Consider the following 14,972-nt stretch of genomic DNA (forward strand, 5'->3'; position numbering starts at 1 on the left):
AGTCTGGCCAAACTTGAGAGCTCTGGCTCCCTTCAGATCCAGTGGGGGTCTCGGCAGTCAGTCAGTCTGGATCCAGATCCTGGCTCTGCCGCTTCCTGTGTGACCTTGAGAATGTAATTTATCCTCTCGGTGCCTCAGTTACTCTGTACCTACTTCATATATTATTTTGAAGATCAAATGAGGTCATCTTTGCATTGCACAGTGTTGACACATAGTAAATACTCACTAAATGTTAAATACTAATATTTCCCAGTGGCTTACGTGTAAGATTAAAAAATTATGGGACTGACCTTACCTGCCAGAAACACTGGAGTCGTCCTTTCTAGCCGGAGAGACCCGCCTTGCTTCGAGTCCTCAGTAGCTATCTTTTGCCACTCCATAGATTCCATTTCTTCCATGTTAGCCAAACCCTGGCTTAACTCCAGAGATTCCTCAAATCTCTTATAAAGAAGAATAGTCGCTTCTCTGCTTATAGATTCTCTTTTATGCCACCTGGTTCTGGTGAGCCTGCTCTGAGTCTAAGAGAAGGGGATGGGAGCAGACAGCATTGCTACAGGAACTAGACCAGAGGCAAGATTTTTACACCAGTCCTTCTGTGCCTCCCTGTCACATGGAGTCTGATTATTTTCAATTTGTTAAGAACTATTGCTCCTTTACACACACACACACACACACCCCCCCCATCCCTCTTCAAATCAAACTCATCTTCTATAAGGGAGAAATTCTATATGAAGTGATTTCTTGAAAGTCAGCTTATGCACTTGAATCTTTTTCCTTGAGAGGATTATCTTTAGAACATCAGGGACCATATCAACCCCCAGATGTCATAGGAAAAATCAAAATTTCATTTACTTTAACAAACAGCACTTCTAAAAGAGCAGTTACTCCCTTTTCTTTCCTCAACCTCATGATTCCTCCCCAACTCAAAGTCCTTCCTACTGTAAAAATGAGAAACCAGTAGTCCTCTTCATCCAGGAATTCAGCATACCAGCGGCTAAGCATCTGAAACCCAAACACAACATAAGCATTATGAGGAGATGCTTGCTGTATCTCTCCTGCTAGTATTCATGTGGGAGAAGAGTAGGCTGCAGGTTCTGGATTCTCTAATTTGGAGATATAATGGAACAACAAACATTAGCCATGACCAACCAGGAGGTATTCCTTTGCCTCTATGAATATGAGAACTCCCACCGCAGCATCTCTGAATCTCAGAGAACAATAATCAATATTTACTTAAGAAGAGATATAACAAATCATTTACTGAAGGACAATTATTTGACATCTACATACTTCTTTGTTTCTTTGCAAAGTACTATCTCATGTGATTTTTAAAATGATCCTGGAAACCAAGCATTCCTTTTGGTATGTCTACTCTTAATATCTCCCACTTGAAGAACTTACCCACATGAATATTTCATTCGTTTAAAACAAACAAACAAACAACCAAAAAAATCCCCTACAAGTCAGTGCTTAGCTAAGTTTGCTTATCTGAACTCATTTTTATTCTTTTTTTTTAAATCTTCCTGGACCAGGGCTCGAACCCTTGTCCCCTGCATTGGCAGGTAGATTCTTTTTTGTTTGTAATTTATTTATTTTTTATTTATTTTATTTTTGGCTCCACTGGGTCTTTGTTTTTGCGCGCGGGCTTTTCTCTAGTTGTGGCGAGCGGGGGCTACTCTTTGTTGTGGTGCATGGGCTTCTCATTGCAGTGGTTTCTCTTGTTGTGGAGCATGGGCTCTAGGTGCACGGGCTTCAGTAGTTGTGGCTCATGGGCTCTAGAGCACAGGTTCAGTAGTTGTGGCGCACGGGCTTTGTTTCTCTGTGGCATGTGGGATCTTCCCCGACCTGGGCTTGAACCCGTGTCCCCTGCATTGGCAGGCAGATTCTTAACCACTGCACCACCAGGGAAGCCCTATTCATTTATTTATCTGAAAATATTTCCTGAGTGCCTCCCATGTGCCTGGCACTGTGCACATGACTGGAAATATACAGATCAATATGCTACAAGACTGGTTCTCAAGGAGCTCACCTTCTAGCATGATGAACAGCAGTATGACTTATGCTATGATAGAGGTGAGAACAAAGTTCTTTGGGAACATAGTGGAGGAAAAATTATCTATGTTTTGAGTTCAGGAAATCCAGGAAAAATTCATAAAGGCAAGGAGATTTAAACCAGAATTTATGCCTTGCAGGATAAGTAGGAGCTCACCATGTGGACATGGAGTAAAGGGCATTCCAGGCAGCGCAAAGGACTTAAGCAAAGACACAGAGAAGGGATGTATGTATGTATGTAAGTATGAGAATGATGAGTACTCCAGCATGACTGAGGTGTAGCATTCCTGCAAAGAGCTCAGGGATGGGGCAGTGGCAAGGGATGAGGCAGGGGAGGTTGGTTGGTACCATACATGAGGGACTTGAATGCTTTGGTAAGTAGTCTGGACATTATTTTGCAGGCAATAAGTTGCCAATAATAATTTTAAAGGATTGTAAGATTGTCTCCACAAACTGCCCAAGTCATGCTGCTAAAAGTGAGTTTAAGAGTATGAGTTAGTAACTTTATCAGACCTCCTAGACTCCTGGGGGTAACCAAAGTGAAGTATATTCCTGAAAGAATTCAACTTAGTGATTGAATAATAGCAATATAAAATGTAATATAGTGTTATTGACTAGTGGATAAGCTCTAAATATCTACACTAAATATGAAAAATAGACTTGTGAAATGACTATCCTATTAATGTCTATTCTGTTTTCAAAGACTTATGAGTGGTGATGACAGCATCATGGCATTATGAGACGCTCTCTTTACCTCTCTCCTTCAATTTACAACCAGTAAAACATCCATAATTCAACAAATATTCCTCTGCCCAACACATCAAGATGCTGAAGGGTTCCACACCTCTGTACATCTAAAGATGTACAGATCTTTAGAGCTGGGGGTGTGGGTGGACTGGCAGAGGCACCCTCACCCCCAGCTCTTACCCCATTTTCTCCCCTCCTTCCCAGTCGCTAAGCCCATGATCCAGGTTCTCCCAGACACAGTGGAGGTGCCCAACATCCCAGTGCCCCAGGGGGTGATGCCCATGACAGCAATGGCACTGGCAGCAGCAAGGCATCAGCAACCTCAGAGGCACAAGCAGCAACCATGGCACCAGTGACAACTCTAGCAGAGGTGGTGGAGGATGAAAAGTGCCAATTCTCAAATACAGCCAGGCTGCTCAGGTAAAAGAAGACAAAAACTTGTGCTATAGCACCACCTACTAAAAAACAAAAGAAAAGTCTCTAATTACTAACTTTTTGAATGGTTAGAATCAAGTTAAAAAGCTTTACCTAAAGAAGAAAGATGCTTGGTGCTTCAAATGCACTGGCAGAGGAACAACTCATCAAGCACGATGAAAAACACAATGACACGGTATCACAAAAAGAAAACGACTATTCTTCAGAAACCAAACTGAAATATTGCAATTTAACTGATAGAGAATTCAAAATAGCTGTCATGGAGAAACTCAGTGAGCTGCAACAAGACTTAGAAAAGCAGTTCAATGAGTTCAGGAATAAAATTAATAAAGAGAAGGAATACTTTACCAAAGAGGTTGAAACTTTAAAAAAGAACCAATCAAAAATTCAGGACCTGAAGAACTCAATAAATGAGGTGAAGAATACATTAGAAGCCACTGGAAATAGAGCCAACCAGATGGAAAAGAGAGCTAGCAAGGTCGAAGACAGAAATCTAGAAATGATACAGGGAGAAGGGGAGAGAGAACTAAGATCTAGAAGAAGAAAAAGAAGGGGGAGAAGCAGAAGAAGAAGAAGAAGAAGAAGGAGAAGAAGAAGAAGAAGAAGGGGAAGAAAAAGAAGAGGAGGAAGGAGAAGGAGAAGAGGAAGAAGAAAGTCTACAAGAATTATCTGATACATTAGAAAGGGCAGCATAAGGATAATGGGTATCCCAGAAGGAGAAAAGAGGGAGAAGGGAGCAGAGAGTTTATTTAAAGAAATAATACAAACCTGGGAAAAGAGCTGGATATACAAGTCCATGAAGTTAAGAGAACACCTAATTACCTCAACACAAAAAGACTTTCTCCAAGACACACTAGAGGGAAGAGATATGGGGATATATGTATATGTATAGCTGATTCACTTTGTAATAAAACAGAAACTAACACATCATTGTAAAGCAATTTATACTCCAATAAAGATGTTAAAAAACCCAAAAAACAAAAAGCAACCTCAATGACAAAGAATTTTAAAGGCAGCCAGGGGAAAAATGGATGGTAACCTACAGAGGAACCCCCATCAGGTGACCAGCAGATTTCTCAGTAGAAACTCTACAGGCCAGGAGAGAGTGTAATGACATATTCAAAATATTGAAAGCTTAGAAACTGCCAGCCAAAAATACTCTTTACAGCAGAGTTATCCTTCAGATATGAAGGAAAATAAGGGATTTCCCAGACAAACAAAAACTGATTTCATCACCACGAGAACTGCCTTACAAGAAATGTTGAAAGGAGCTCTTCTACCTGAAACAAAAAGGTAAAAGTACAAAAAACTTTGTGTGAGGTGATAAATAGACAGAATCAGAAAATTGCAACTCTATATCATAATATGTTGTTAAACACAATTGTGGCATAAAGGTCAAAGGGAAAAATCAGTAAAAATAACTATAGCTACTTCAGTTTGGTAATAAACTCAACATAAAAAGGGATCATTTGAGACAACAAAAACATAAAAAGGGAAGAGGAAAAGGACAGAACCCTTATAAGCAAGTAAAGGTAGGATGCTATCAGCAGAAAAAAGACTATATCATCTATGAGACGTTTTATACAAACCTCATGGTGACTACAAAACATTATTTTAGAGCAGAGACATGAAACAAAAAAAAAAAAAAAAGAGAGAGAGAAAACTGAGGAAAACATCATAGAAAACCACCAAACTAAAAGGGCAGACAGAAAAACAGAAAAAGAAACAATGGAGATACAGAGCAACAAGAAAAAAAAAAGATAAAAGGCAGTACTAAGTCTTTATTTATCAATAATCACCCTAAATGTAAATGGATTGAATTCACTAATCAAAAGACCCAGAGTGGCTGAACAGATTAAAAAACAAGCCCCAACTATATGCTGCTTCCAGGAGACTCATCTTAGCTCTAAAGACAAACACAGGCTCAAAGTGAAGGGATGGAAGATGATACTCCAAGCAAATGGCAACCAAAAGAAAGCAGATGTAGTTATACTCATATCAGACAAAATAGACTTCAAGCCAAAAGGGGTAACAAGAGAAAAAGATGGACACTGTATAATGATAAAGGGACAATTCATCAAGAGGACATAACAATGATTATATATGCACCTAAAATAAGAGCACTAAAATATATAAAGTGATCATTACCAGACACAAAGGGAGAAATTGACAGCAACACAGTAACAGTAGGGGACTTTAATACCCCACTTACATCAGTAGATAAATCACCCAGACAGAAAGTGAACCAGGAAACAATGGCCTTAAATGAAACATTGAACCGATGGATTTGATAGATATGTACAGAATATTCCATTCAAATGAGCAGAATACACATTCTTCTCAAGGGCACGTGGAACATCCTCAATCATAGACCATATGTTGAAACACAAAACAAGTCTATAAATTAAAGAAGATTGAAATCATAGCAAGCATCTTTTCCAACACAACGGTATAAAACTAGAAATCAACTACAAGAAGAAAGCTGGAAAAATCACAAATGTGTGCAGACTAAACAACATGCTACTGAACAACTATTGAGTCAATGAAGAAATCAAAGGAGAAATTAAAAAAACCTGAAGACAAGTGAAAATGAAAGTATGACATACCAAAATCTATAGGATGTAGCAAAAGTGGTACTAAGAGGGTAGTTTATAGTAATATAGGCCTACCTCAAGAAACAAGAAAAATCTCAAATAAACAACATAATTTTGTACATAAAGAAACTAGAAAAAGAAGAACAAACAGAACCCGAAGTCAGTTGAAGGAAGGAAATAAAATATTTATGATTCTATCTAACAACTAATGAATAAATGATCAAGTTGATTTCATAAAAAACAATGCTTAATAGAGCATTTTCCATTAGAAGAAATAATCAGACATGAAGCAAAATGATAAGAATAAATAATAAATAAAACAATATCTAAAAACCCCATGATTGCTTTTTAAAATTTGACCTATTTTTATTTTTTATTTTTCTATAACTCTTTTTTGTTAGAATGTATTAGAGTTTCCTTCAGAATTGAGTTTGTCCATCACTTGGTAAACCTTCTTGGCCTCTCCTCAGAACAGTGTGTAAAGAGCTAGATAGTAAATATTTTAGTCTGTGTGGGTCACAGACCAAAAGGTCTCTGTTGCAGCGATTCAACTGTGTAGTTAGAGCCCATGACAACAGGTAAACAAACGAGCACAGCTGTGTTGCAATAAAACTTTATTTATGGACACTGAAATTTGAATTTCATATAATACCCATGTGGCATGTTACATTCTTCTTTTGATATTTTTCTACCATTTAAAAAAATGTAAAACCACTGTTAGCTCACTGGCTATGCAAATACAGGAGGTAAGCTGGATTTGGCTCCCGGACTGAAGTTTGCTGACTCTGCAGTAGACTGAGGGAACCTGGATGCTGGCTCCATACTTGTCAGGAAACAGCAGTGGGACCTTAGACCCTGCTCTATCATCTGTAAAAACAGAGGGGAGGCTGAGGGAACCTCGAGGCCATCGTCCAATTCTAAGGTTCGATGGTTCTGATTAAGGGTTGTAAGAGGATGAACATTTGTGTACTACCACTTGCCAAACACCATACACACAGTGTCTTTCTTTGAGGGAGCCATTATAATCCCCATTGTACTGATGAGGAGACAAGGATCAAAGGGGCCCAGCAGCCTTCTACCTAAGATCAAACGATGTGAAAGTGGAGAAATTAGAATTCAAATTCACTGCTGTCTGCTCTCCTCACTAAAACTCAGTGTCCTTTGTATCTTTAATCTTACTTTCCCTCTTTCAAAAAGAAACTTTTTTATTGTTGTAAAATATATATAGCATTAATTTGCCATTTTAACCATTTTTAAGTGTACAATTCAGTGGCATTAATTACATGCATCATTATGCAACCATCACCATGGTCTATTTCCAAAACTTTTTATCACTCCAAATGGAAACTCTGTACTAATTAAGCAACAACTCCCCATTTTCCTTCCTCCCAGCCCCTGGTAACTATGAATCTATTTTCCATTAGATTTTATTTAATTAAGGAAATTTTAGTTTAATTTCTTGTCATCCTACCTGGTCTCCTGCCAGTGTCTATGAAACTCCTTACCCCAGACATCTTCAGCAGCATCTCTCAATTTTCCCCTCTTTGGATAGAACCAAGAGCAGCCTTTAAGGCTGATGTTCTGTCTTCCAGGTTCACACCCTTTTCTCTCTACTTATTTACCTTTTACAGTATAGTATCCTCAACATAAGTATAAACTTATTGAATTCACAAATATAATAACAAAATATGATTTTGTCCCAATTCTCATTTTACATCTGAGGACAAAGAGACGTAGAGAAACTAAAGAATTTTGACTTCAAGTTTGTTCAAGACCACCTAGCCAAATGGTGACAGAGCCAGGACTTAAAACCTTTTTCCTCTATTCCACGTGGACTCTGTTTCCACATCAGTGAGTCAGAAGTCAGGATATAGACATATTAGCTGGCATGCTATCAGCATTCAACAAAAGCTGATTGTATAATTGGAGGATGGTTGAACAGGTGGATGAAAATCAGAGTTCTCACCGAGACAGGTGTCTCAGACCAGAAAAGATTGTGACAAAGCCCAAAGAAGGGTCATCTCCAACTAGGACTGATTGATTCAACAAATGTTTGTTGACATTTGACTGTCTATTAGCCCTATTGAGAACTAAACACTACACTGCCAGTAGTTTTCTAGATGCTGTGGAGACAGTAGTGATGAATCAGACAAAAACTTCTGCCCTCATAGGGAGAAGGAAAATAAGCAAATTAAGTTAAATATATATGTATTTATATATACATATATATAACACAATATATATAACATACATAACATATATATAGTGTATTTATTTGAAATATAGTACAAGTATATTATATGTGTATATGATAGATGTACATTGCATACACAAATGCATACATGTGCATTGTAAGGATTATACATGTATTATACATGCATGCACACAAAGTGTATGTATATATGTATATATGTATGGAAGGATGGATGCATGGATCCAGATCATGATAAGTGCTCAGGAGAAAAGTAAAATGGGGATAGGGTTGAAGTTTTATATAAAGTGGGCAGGGAAGGCCTCACTGAGATGACTTGAGTAAAGACCTGAGGGAGTGGGGGACTCAGCCATGCAGGCATCTGCACGTTACATACAGCAGGAGCAGCACAACCGAGCTAGGGGTGTGTCTGGCTTGGCCAATGTGATCAGCACAGAGGCAGAGGAAGGTGAAGCCAGAGAGGAGAGGCAGAGGACAGATAGTGTAGACCTTGTTGGTTTTAACAAGGGCTTTGGCTTTTACTGGAGACAGCCATCTGTTTTCAAGCTCTTCATTGACTTTCTTTTACTTACTTTCAGTTAAATTACATAGTTTATGTTTTAGCAGAATCACTGCAGTCACTCTGGGAAGAAACCTGCTGAGGGCCAAAAGCAGACCCAGAGGCATCAGGTAGGAGGCCACTGTAGTGATCCAGGCACGTTTGGACAGGGCTTGGATGAGAGTGGTTGTAACAGGTGAGGGGAGGAATACCAGACTCTGGATATATTTTTAAGGTTGAACCAACTGGATGCACCGGTAGACTAAACATGAATGTGAGACAAAGAGGAGAGTCATAGATGATATCAAGATTTTTAATCTTAGAAACTGGGATAGTCCAACATTATCGATAACACAAATACCTTCAATATCTTTGCTGAAGACCAAAGGCCTAGAGAGAGCTTTGCTGTGTGGATTTGCTGTTCCAGGAAGCAAAGCCTGTCTAAGCCTTTAGCCCCAAATGCCTCTACAAAGGGTGGGGAAGAGAGGGGAGGGAGGACGGCTCTGGAGCTTCTACTACTCGAGAACTGTGCAAACAGCTTTGGCTGTGGACCCACTGGACTGATCTCATCCATACACTGCCCAGATGTGCAACCCTGGATAATTAAGGTGCATTAGAAATTGTGCTGGACTTAGAGCCAAGGACTCCTGGATTCTGACCCTGATTCCTCCGCTAGCCTGCTGAGTGCCTTTGGGCTAATCCACACACCCTCTCTAAGTCTCATTTTCCTCAGTTGTACAATAGTAGCAATAATACTACCGTCTGCTGCTTGGGGGTGCTAAAAAGCCCAAAGGAGGTAATGAGTGTGCTTATCAGGTAAATATGTTATAATGCACCAAATAGCTTTTTGTTTATAGCCATTGCCCTCCAGATCCACTCTCTACCCTTCTTCACCCTGCTTGCCTGGGGAAATTAACCTGTATGGACACATCAACACACTCCCTTGACTTCTCATTGGATATATCCGGAGCTGGTAGGAAAAGGGAAACAACAGGTGGAGAGTGAGCTTGGAATACCTATTCCCCCTGATCCTTCCAGACGTCCCTCTACTGACAATCACAGCTCCTGCCAAGTGCTCCACTCTACACAGCTCTTTATCTCCTGGTTCTGGTAACTGCTCCCACTCTTCCACTCTTCAGGCCTAAGAGTGGTGAAGGTGGCCCACCCTTACTGGCCCTGGGGTATTGCACGAGGTATCCACTGTGGTTTCCCTACCCTCTTGTAAGTATTGCCTTTTTATTAAGCTCTCATCTGTTACCCAATTTGGCTCCACCATTTGTTATCTGCCAATATCTTGACTTACAGTCATCAAACTATTACTTCCTGTGAGTCACCAGGATTGTCCCATGCTTTTATCTAATGTTTGGGGATAGGAATAAACCTTCCCACTTGGCCATTTCCGTGATGGCTAGTCTAGGAAAGGGAGACCCTGTATTTCAGTACATGAGGTTTAGAAAAGAGTTCTTAAAACTTCCCTCAATAGAACAGTCCGAGGTTCACAGTTTTGGGAGACTCCATATAAGGAGGAAATGAAGACTACTCCTCCGCCTCCATCCTACTTTGGAGTTTTGGCTGCTTCTTGGGAATTTATATAACTTGTTCCTAAGAGATCAACCAACCAGCTCTTCAATATGTAAAAGGTTGTGTGGGTACTTATATCATTAAGTTAGCCAAGATAGATGAACAGATAGGATTTTTGGTCAGTCAGAAGACCTAATCTTCTAGATACCAACCCATTTCTGTGAGGTATGGCCTACCTTGCAGATCTCCTTCTGGGCTCTGGGAATCCAGGGGTTCACATCCCCAGATGGCAGCAGCTCCTTCAGGCCTTTGATGGTTTGGGATTTTAGTGGTAGGCGTAGACCAATCTGCTCATTCAGGTAGAGCTCACAGATCCGGTTGCCCAGCATGTGCCGAAAGATGGCTTTCCCAGTCTTCCTGTTACTCATCAGGACACTGAGGAAATGGTGCAGGTCCTGCAAGAGGTCCAGGAGTTGGACCTCCACTTTCAAATTTTGTTTCTTCAGGTAGTCCCGGAAGGGACTCCCTGCACAGGCATCAGCACACAAGGCCCAGTGGGTGTACCCCAAGGAGAGGTTTTGCTTCACGGCCTTCTTGATTATCATGTGGGGGGAGTAATTGATGATGGGGGTGACAGTCCTCAGGTGGGTAAAGAATGATGTCTCAAAGAGGCCCTCCATGTGGAGGTGGCTCTCGGCTTTGTTCTTCACGTTGGACTTCTTGGCACAGAGAATATCCTTTTCCTGGGAACCGATGATTCTCTCCTTTGAAGAGGTCTCTTTCAGGGAAGGCATTTGTATAACCAACTTGCCTTGAGGAAACAGCTCCTGGGGGAGCAAAGTGTTGGTATCTGGATTGGTATCCACTTCCAGAGACCAAGAGCCATGGTCGATCAACTGCCACATCTTCCTCTTGGCCTTCCTGCTCGAGTACCGCTTCTGGGGGTGGTGGCCCTTCTTGACGCTCATACTCAGAGGGAGCCCTCCTACGTGGGTATAGCAGATACTGTACAGGCGAGTCTCGTATTCTTGCATCAGAGCCTGGCACGATTCCTCCTTGGCCATGATCGTCTTAGCGTGGGTGTAAAAGTTAGGGAGCCAATAGCTCTGGAGTTTGAATAGAGCCACTTTTTGCATGTGGCTCAGGATCTCCCTCCTGGTGGTTGACTGGTTGGGATGCCAGATGGAAAGGTTCAGAAGGGCGTCTGGAAAGAAAGATACAGGATGAAAGTGATGTGGGATGGTGAAGTTTTTGAATTTTTCCACATGTTTTCGTGTATAGCCTTTCATTCATTCCTCACGCAATCCTGGCGTGTAGACAGGTCAGATATATAGTGAACACGTTTTTAGGGTTTGTTCAGCACACAGTGACCCCGTACTCTGATTACCTTCCTTCTTCCCCAGAGAAATAACCATTTTGTGGGATTCCTCAAGTTACTTTTTAGACTACTGAAAGTTATTGTAAGGAAAAGCAAGAGGTACATGAAAACATGTTCGAGAACAGGAAACATGTACCTCTGAATGGGATTTCTCAAAGTTAGATCTGACTGAAGGAAAGAGTTTGGACTGGACAAATTGAAAAAATCCCAACTAGCCCTGATTTTAGTGTCATCAATTCTCAGTTATCTATATGAATAAAGAGGAGTGTGACTAAGCCCAAACAGCGAATCTTCTGGAACACACTTGTATTTGGGTAAGGAATGCCTTCTCACTTAATAAATAAATACATTGGAATGAATCTGATGTTCTAGAGAAGGGGTTGGCAAACTTTTTTCTGTAAAGAGCCAGATAGTAAATATTTTATGCTTTGTGAGCCATATATAGTCTCTGTTGCACAGTCTTCTTCTTCTTTAAACCTTTAAAAATACAAAAACACTCTTAGCTCATAGGCCACATGTACTGCATTTGGCCTGTGGACTGTAGTTTGTTCTCAAGAATCCCAATTGAAAAATAAAACAAAACAACAACAAAAACAAAACAAAACACGTGATGCAGGCTTAGAATTGCAGGAGCTATTCTATTACCCTGTCCCAATTCCCCTTCATTCTTGCCAGCCATCCTTCACTGACGAGTACTATCTCAGGAACAGGCACATACCAGCTTCAGGACAACTGGTCTCTCTCAAGCCCTTCCCTGTTTAGGGTTGGGGTTCCCACTGATATCCCTGATGGAGAGGGTAGCAGTCTGCAAGGCAAGAGACTGAGAACTATCAGACACTGGATTGATTTTTTTCTTATATCTCCCAGGGATTTCACTTCAGATATGCTTTATAATTCTTACCGATGTTCAGGTTGCAGAGAGTCACCACCCGCGAGCTTTCCTGCAGATGGGTGGCCTTCAGCATGAAGAGGAGGGACAGGTAGTGGTCTCTCACTTCCAGGTCCATCTCATTTATGCTCAGAATCTTCTCAGCAAGAATCCAGAAATCCACCAGCTCTTCACCTACGGGTTGGACAGGACAGGATAGGCGCCGAGCTGCACCCCAATCTTGCCCCTCAGCGGCTGCATCTGCATGTGACCTCTGATCCCCCGACCCCCACCCACTAGCTTGCTCTAGTGCCTCCAACATCACCTTCAGCCACTCCTTTGACTTAAGGCATCATCTCCAGAAACGTCCTAATGCAGGAGCTGATGGGAGGCACGGAAAAAAGGGACTTAACGGATAGGAGTCTTTCATGAGTTTTTTTTGGTTGTTAGAAAAACTGTCAGTTTAGGGAAAACCACGAGACTCTGGGAATAAATCATTAGACATTTAGGTTTTGTCCAAAAAATAAAGATCAGGGGTAAAAGAACATTTCCTAGATCATGACCCAGAGCAGCCTGCAGAAGGACACTGTAGCCAAAGGGTGCCAAAGTCTACATTCCCTGTTTCACAACTTTGCCAGGGCTGAAGTCTGAGTGACAAACTGTAAGACAGTTGGTCTAGTTCTTCCCTGCCTGATCCCTGGAGATCCAGAATTTCACCTTTAAACTAGGATTTGTTCCCCCATGAAATTTAATGATGCTGAACTGGAATGTCAGCCAGTGCTCACTGCCAGCCTCCTAGACTCATCAACTACTGGACCCAATAGAACAGAAAGCAGGACATCCCAACACTTCTGCTACAGGGATTTATTTATGGACTTGTTCCTTGTCTGTCTCCCCACTGTCATGGCAGCTTTGGGAAGCAGGGACTTTATGGCTCTTGTTCACCTTTATATCCCCACCTGCAAGCACAGTGGCTGCCATACAGTGGTGCTCAGTAAACATTGTTAAGTGAATGAATGAATGAAAGGGTCTCTGATTGCTTTTGCCCTAACCTGCAGGATGGACCCCAGTTTTCAAAGACTTTTACCCAAACTGCATTGTAATATATTTTTTGTATTCACCGCAGACATACAGAAGTGTTAGTAGTGCTCCGGAGGATCCTGGAAGCTGTTAAAAACTTGCAAAGGCCCCAGGAACAACACCAAGAACCCACCTGCACTGCCCTTGAGGTAGGTACAGAAGCGCCACATCCCTCTGACCCCGCCAATGCATTTCTGGAGTAGCCACTGGTCTGCCTTTTTCCATCTCATCATCTTGGCTGCCAGGAAAAGTCCATGGTGAGAAACTGAGAATGAGCTCTTCCCCCGGTCCCTCTCTCAGCTTTGCAGATGGCCAGACCCCCATTAGCTCAGTGTGAGTGAGGAAAAATGGTGACCGGTGAGATGAGTTGGGCCCTGAATATGTGGTGCTTTTGAAGCTAGGCACCAGACCCTCTAGTGACATTCATCACGTGACATGGGATGGACATAGAAGTATGTGTACAATCCACAGATCAAAGTTACCCTCCAACTAAGGCCCCTTGCCTTCTATGGTCTCCACTTGACAGCGATGTTCCCAATACCTATCAATATATTGAAGGAGGGAGGTGAGTATAATGGGCGATTTGTTACAACATTTTACTCAGTGGGATCTCCCAAATCTTAACGTTCCCTGGGTTCCTTTTTCCTTTGGCTACTTGAGCTGAGAATCAAGTTGTCAAATCAACCCTAGATGGAAATCTTATTCACTCATTCTTTCTACAAATATTTATTATATGCCTACTAAGTGCCGAGTACCATTCTGGGTGTTCGGGATACATCCACAAAGAGAACAAAAATCCCCGCCCTCAAGGAGCTTATACTCTAGCAGAGGAGACAGACAATAAACAATAAGCATAATAAACACATTCTCTAGTGCGAATGAAAGTTATAAGCATTACAGGAAAAAATGAAACAGGAAAGGAGGATGTAGGGAGAGCTAGGGCAGGGGTTGGATGAGTGGGCAGTGGGACATCAGGGTAGCCTTCAATGAGGAGGTGAGAACTGCCCAGAGACTTGAGGTGAAGGGAGGTGCATGTGAATACATGGAGGAGGAGCATTCCAGGCAGAGTGAACAGCCAGTGCAAAGCCTTGAAATGGGAATGTGTCCCTATGTCTGAGGAACTGCAGGGAGGCCAATCTGGCTGGAATGGAGTGAGCAAGAGAGAAGCAGGAGATGAGGTCAGAAAGGCAATGGAACCAGGTCTCCAGGACCTGGAAAGGCATTTTAGGGGCACTGGATTTCACACTGAGATGGGAGCCATTGGTGGTGGTGGTGGGGAGGGTCAGCCAGCAGAAGAGTGACATGAACTAATGGAAGTTTTAAAAAGCTCACCCTGGCTGCTGGGAGCAGGAGAACAAGAGCAGCAGTGAGGAGACTGATTCAGAGATGATTTCAATAGCCAGGTGAGAAATGGTGGTGGCTTAGGCCAGGCGGTAACAATGAAGGTGGTGCTACCTTTCATTCTGAACATATTGTAAGGAATTTGGCCATCATTAACTCTCTCATTTCTGGCTGCGGTGAGACAAACAGCTCAGCCCATCAGACTC

At 41.8% G+C, this 14,972-nt stretch overlaps 1 protein-coding gene across 1 annotated transcript in view; it reads right to left on the reverse strand.

Moving 5' to 3' along the window:
* Positions 1 to 14,972, reverse strand: part of RGSL1 (regulator of G protein signaling like 1) — an 80,332-nt gene that overhangs the window by 52,793 nt on the left and 12,567 nt on the right. Inside the window, 4 exon segments of the mRNA XM_061185645.1 lie at positions 296 to 518; positions 940 to 1,002; positions 10,336 to 11,303; positions 12,379 to 12,540. Coding sequence (XP_061041628.1) covers positions 296 to 518; positions 940 to 1,002; positions 10,336 to 11,303; positions 12,379 to 12,540 — 1,416 coding nt within the window.

The sequence above is a fragment of the Eubalaena glacialis genome, chromosome 3 (genome assembly GCF_028564815.1).
Source record: "Eubalaena glacialis isolate mEubGla1 chromosome 3, mEubGla1.1.hap2.+ XY, whole genome shotgun sequence".
NCBI lineage: Eukaryota > Metazoa > Chordata > Mammalia > Artiodactyla > Balaenidae > Eubalaena > Eubalaena glacialis.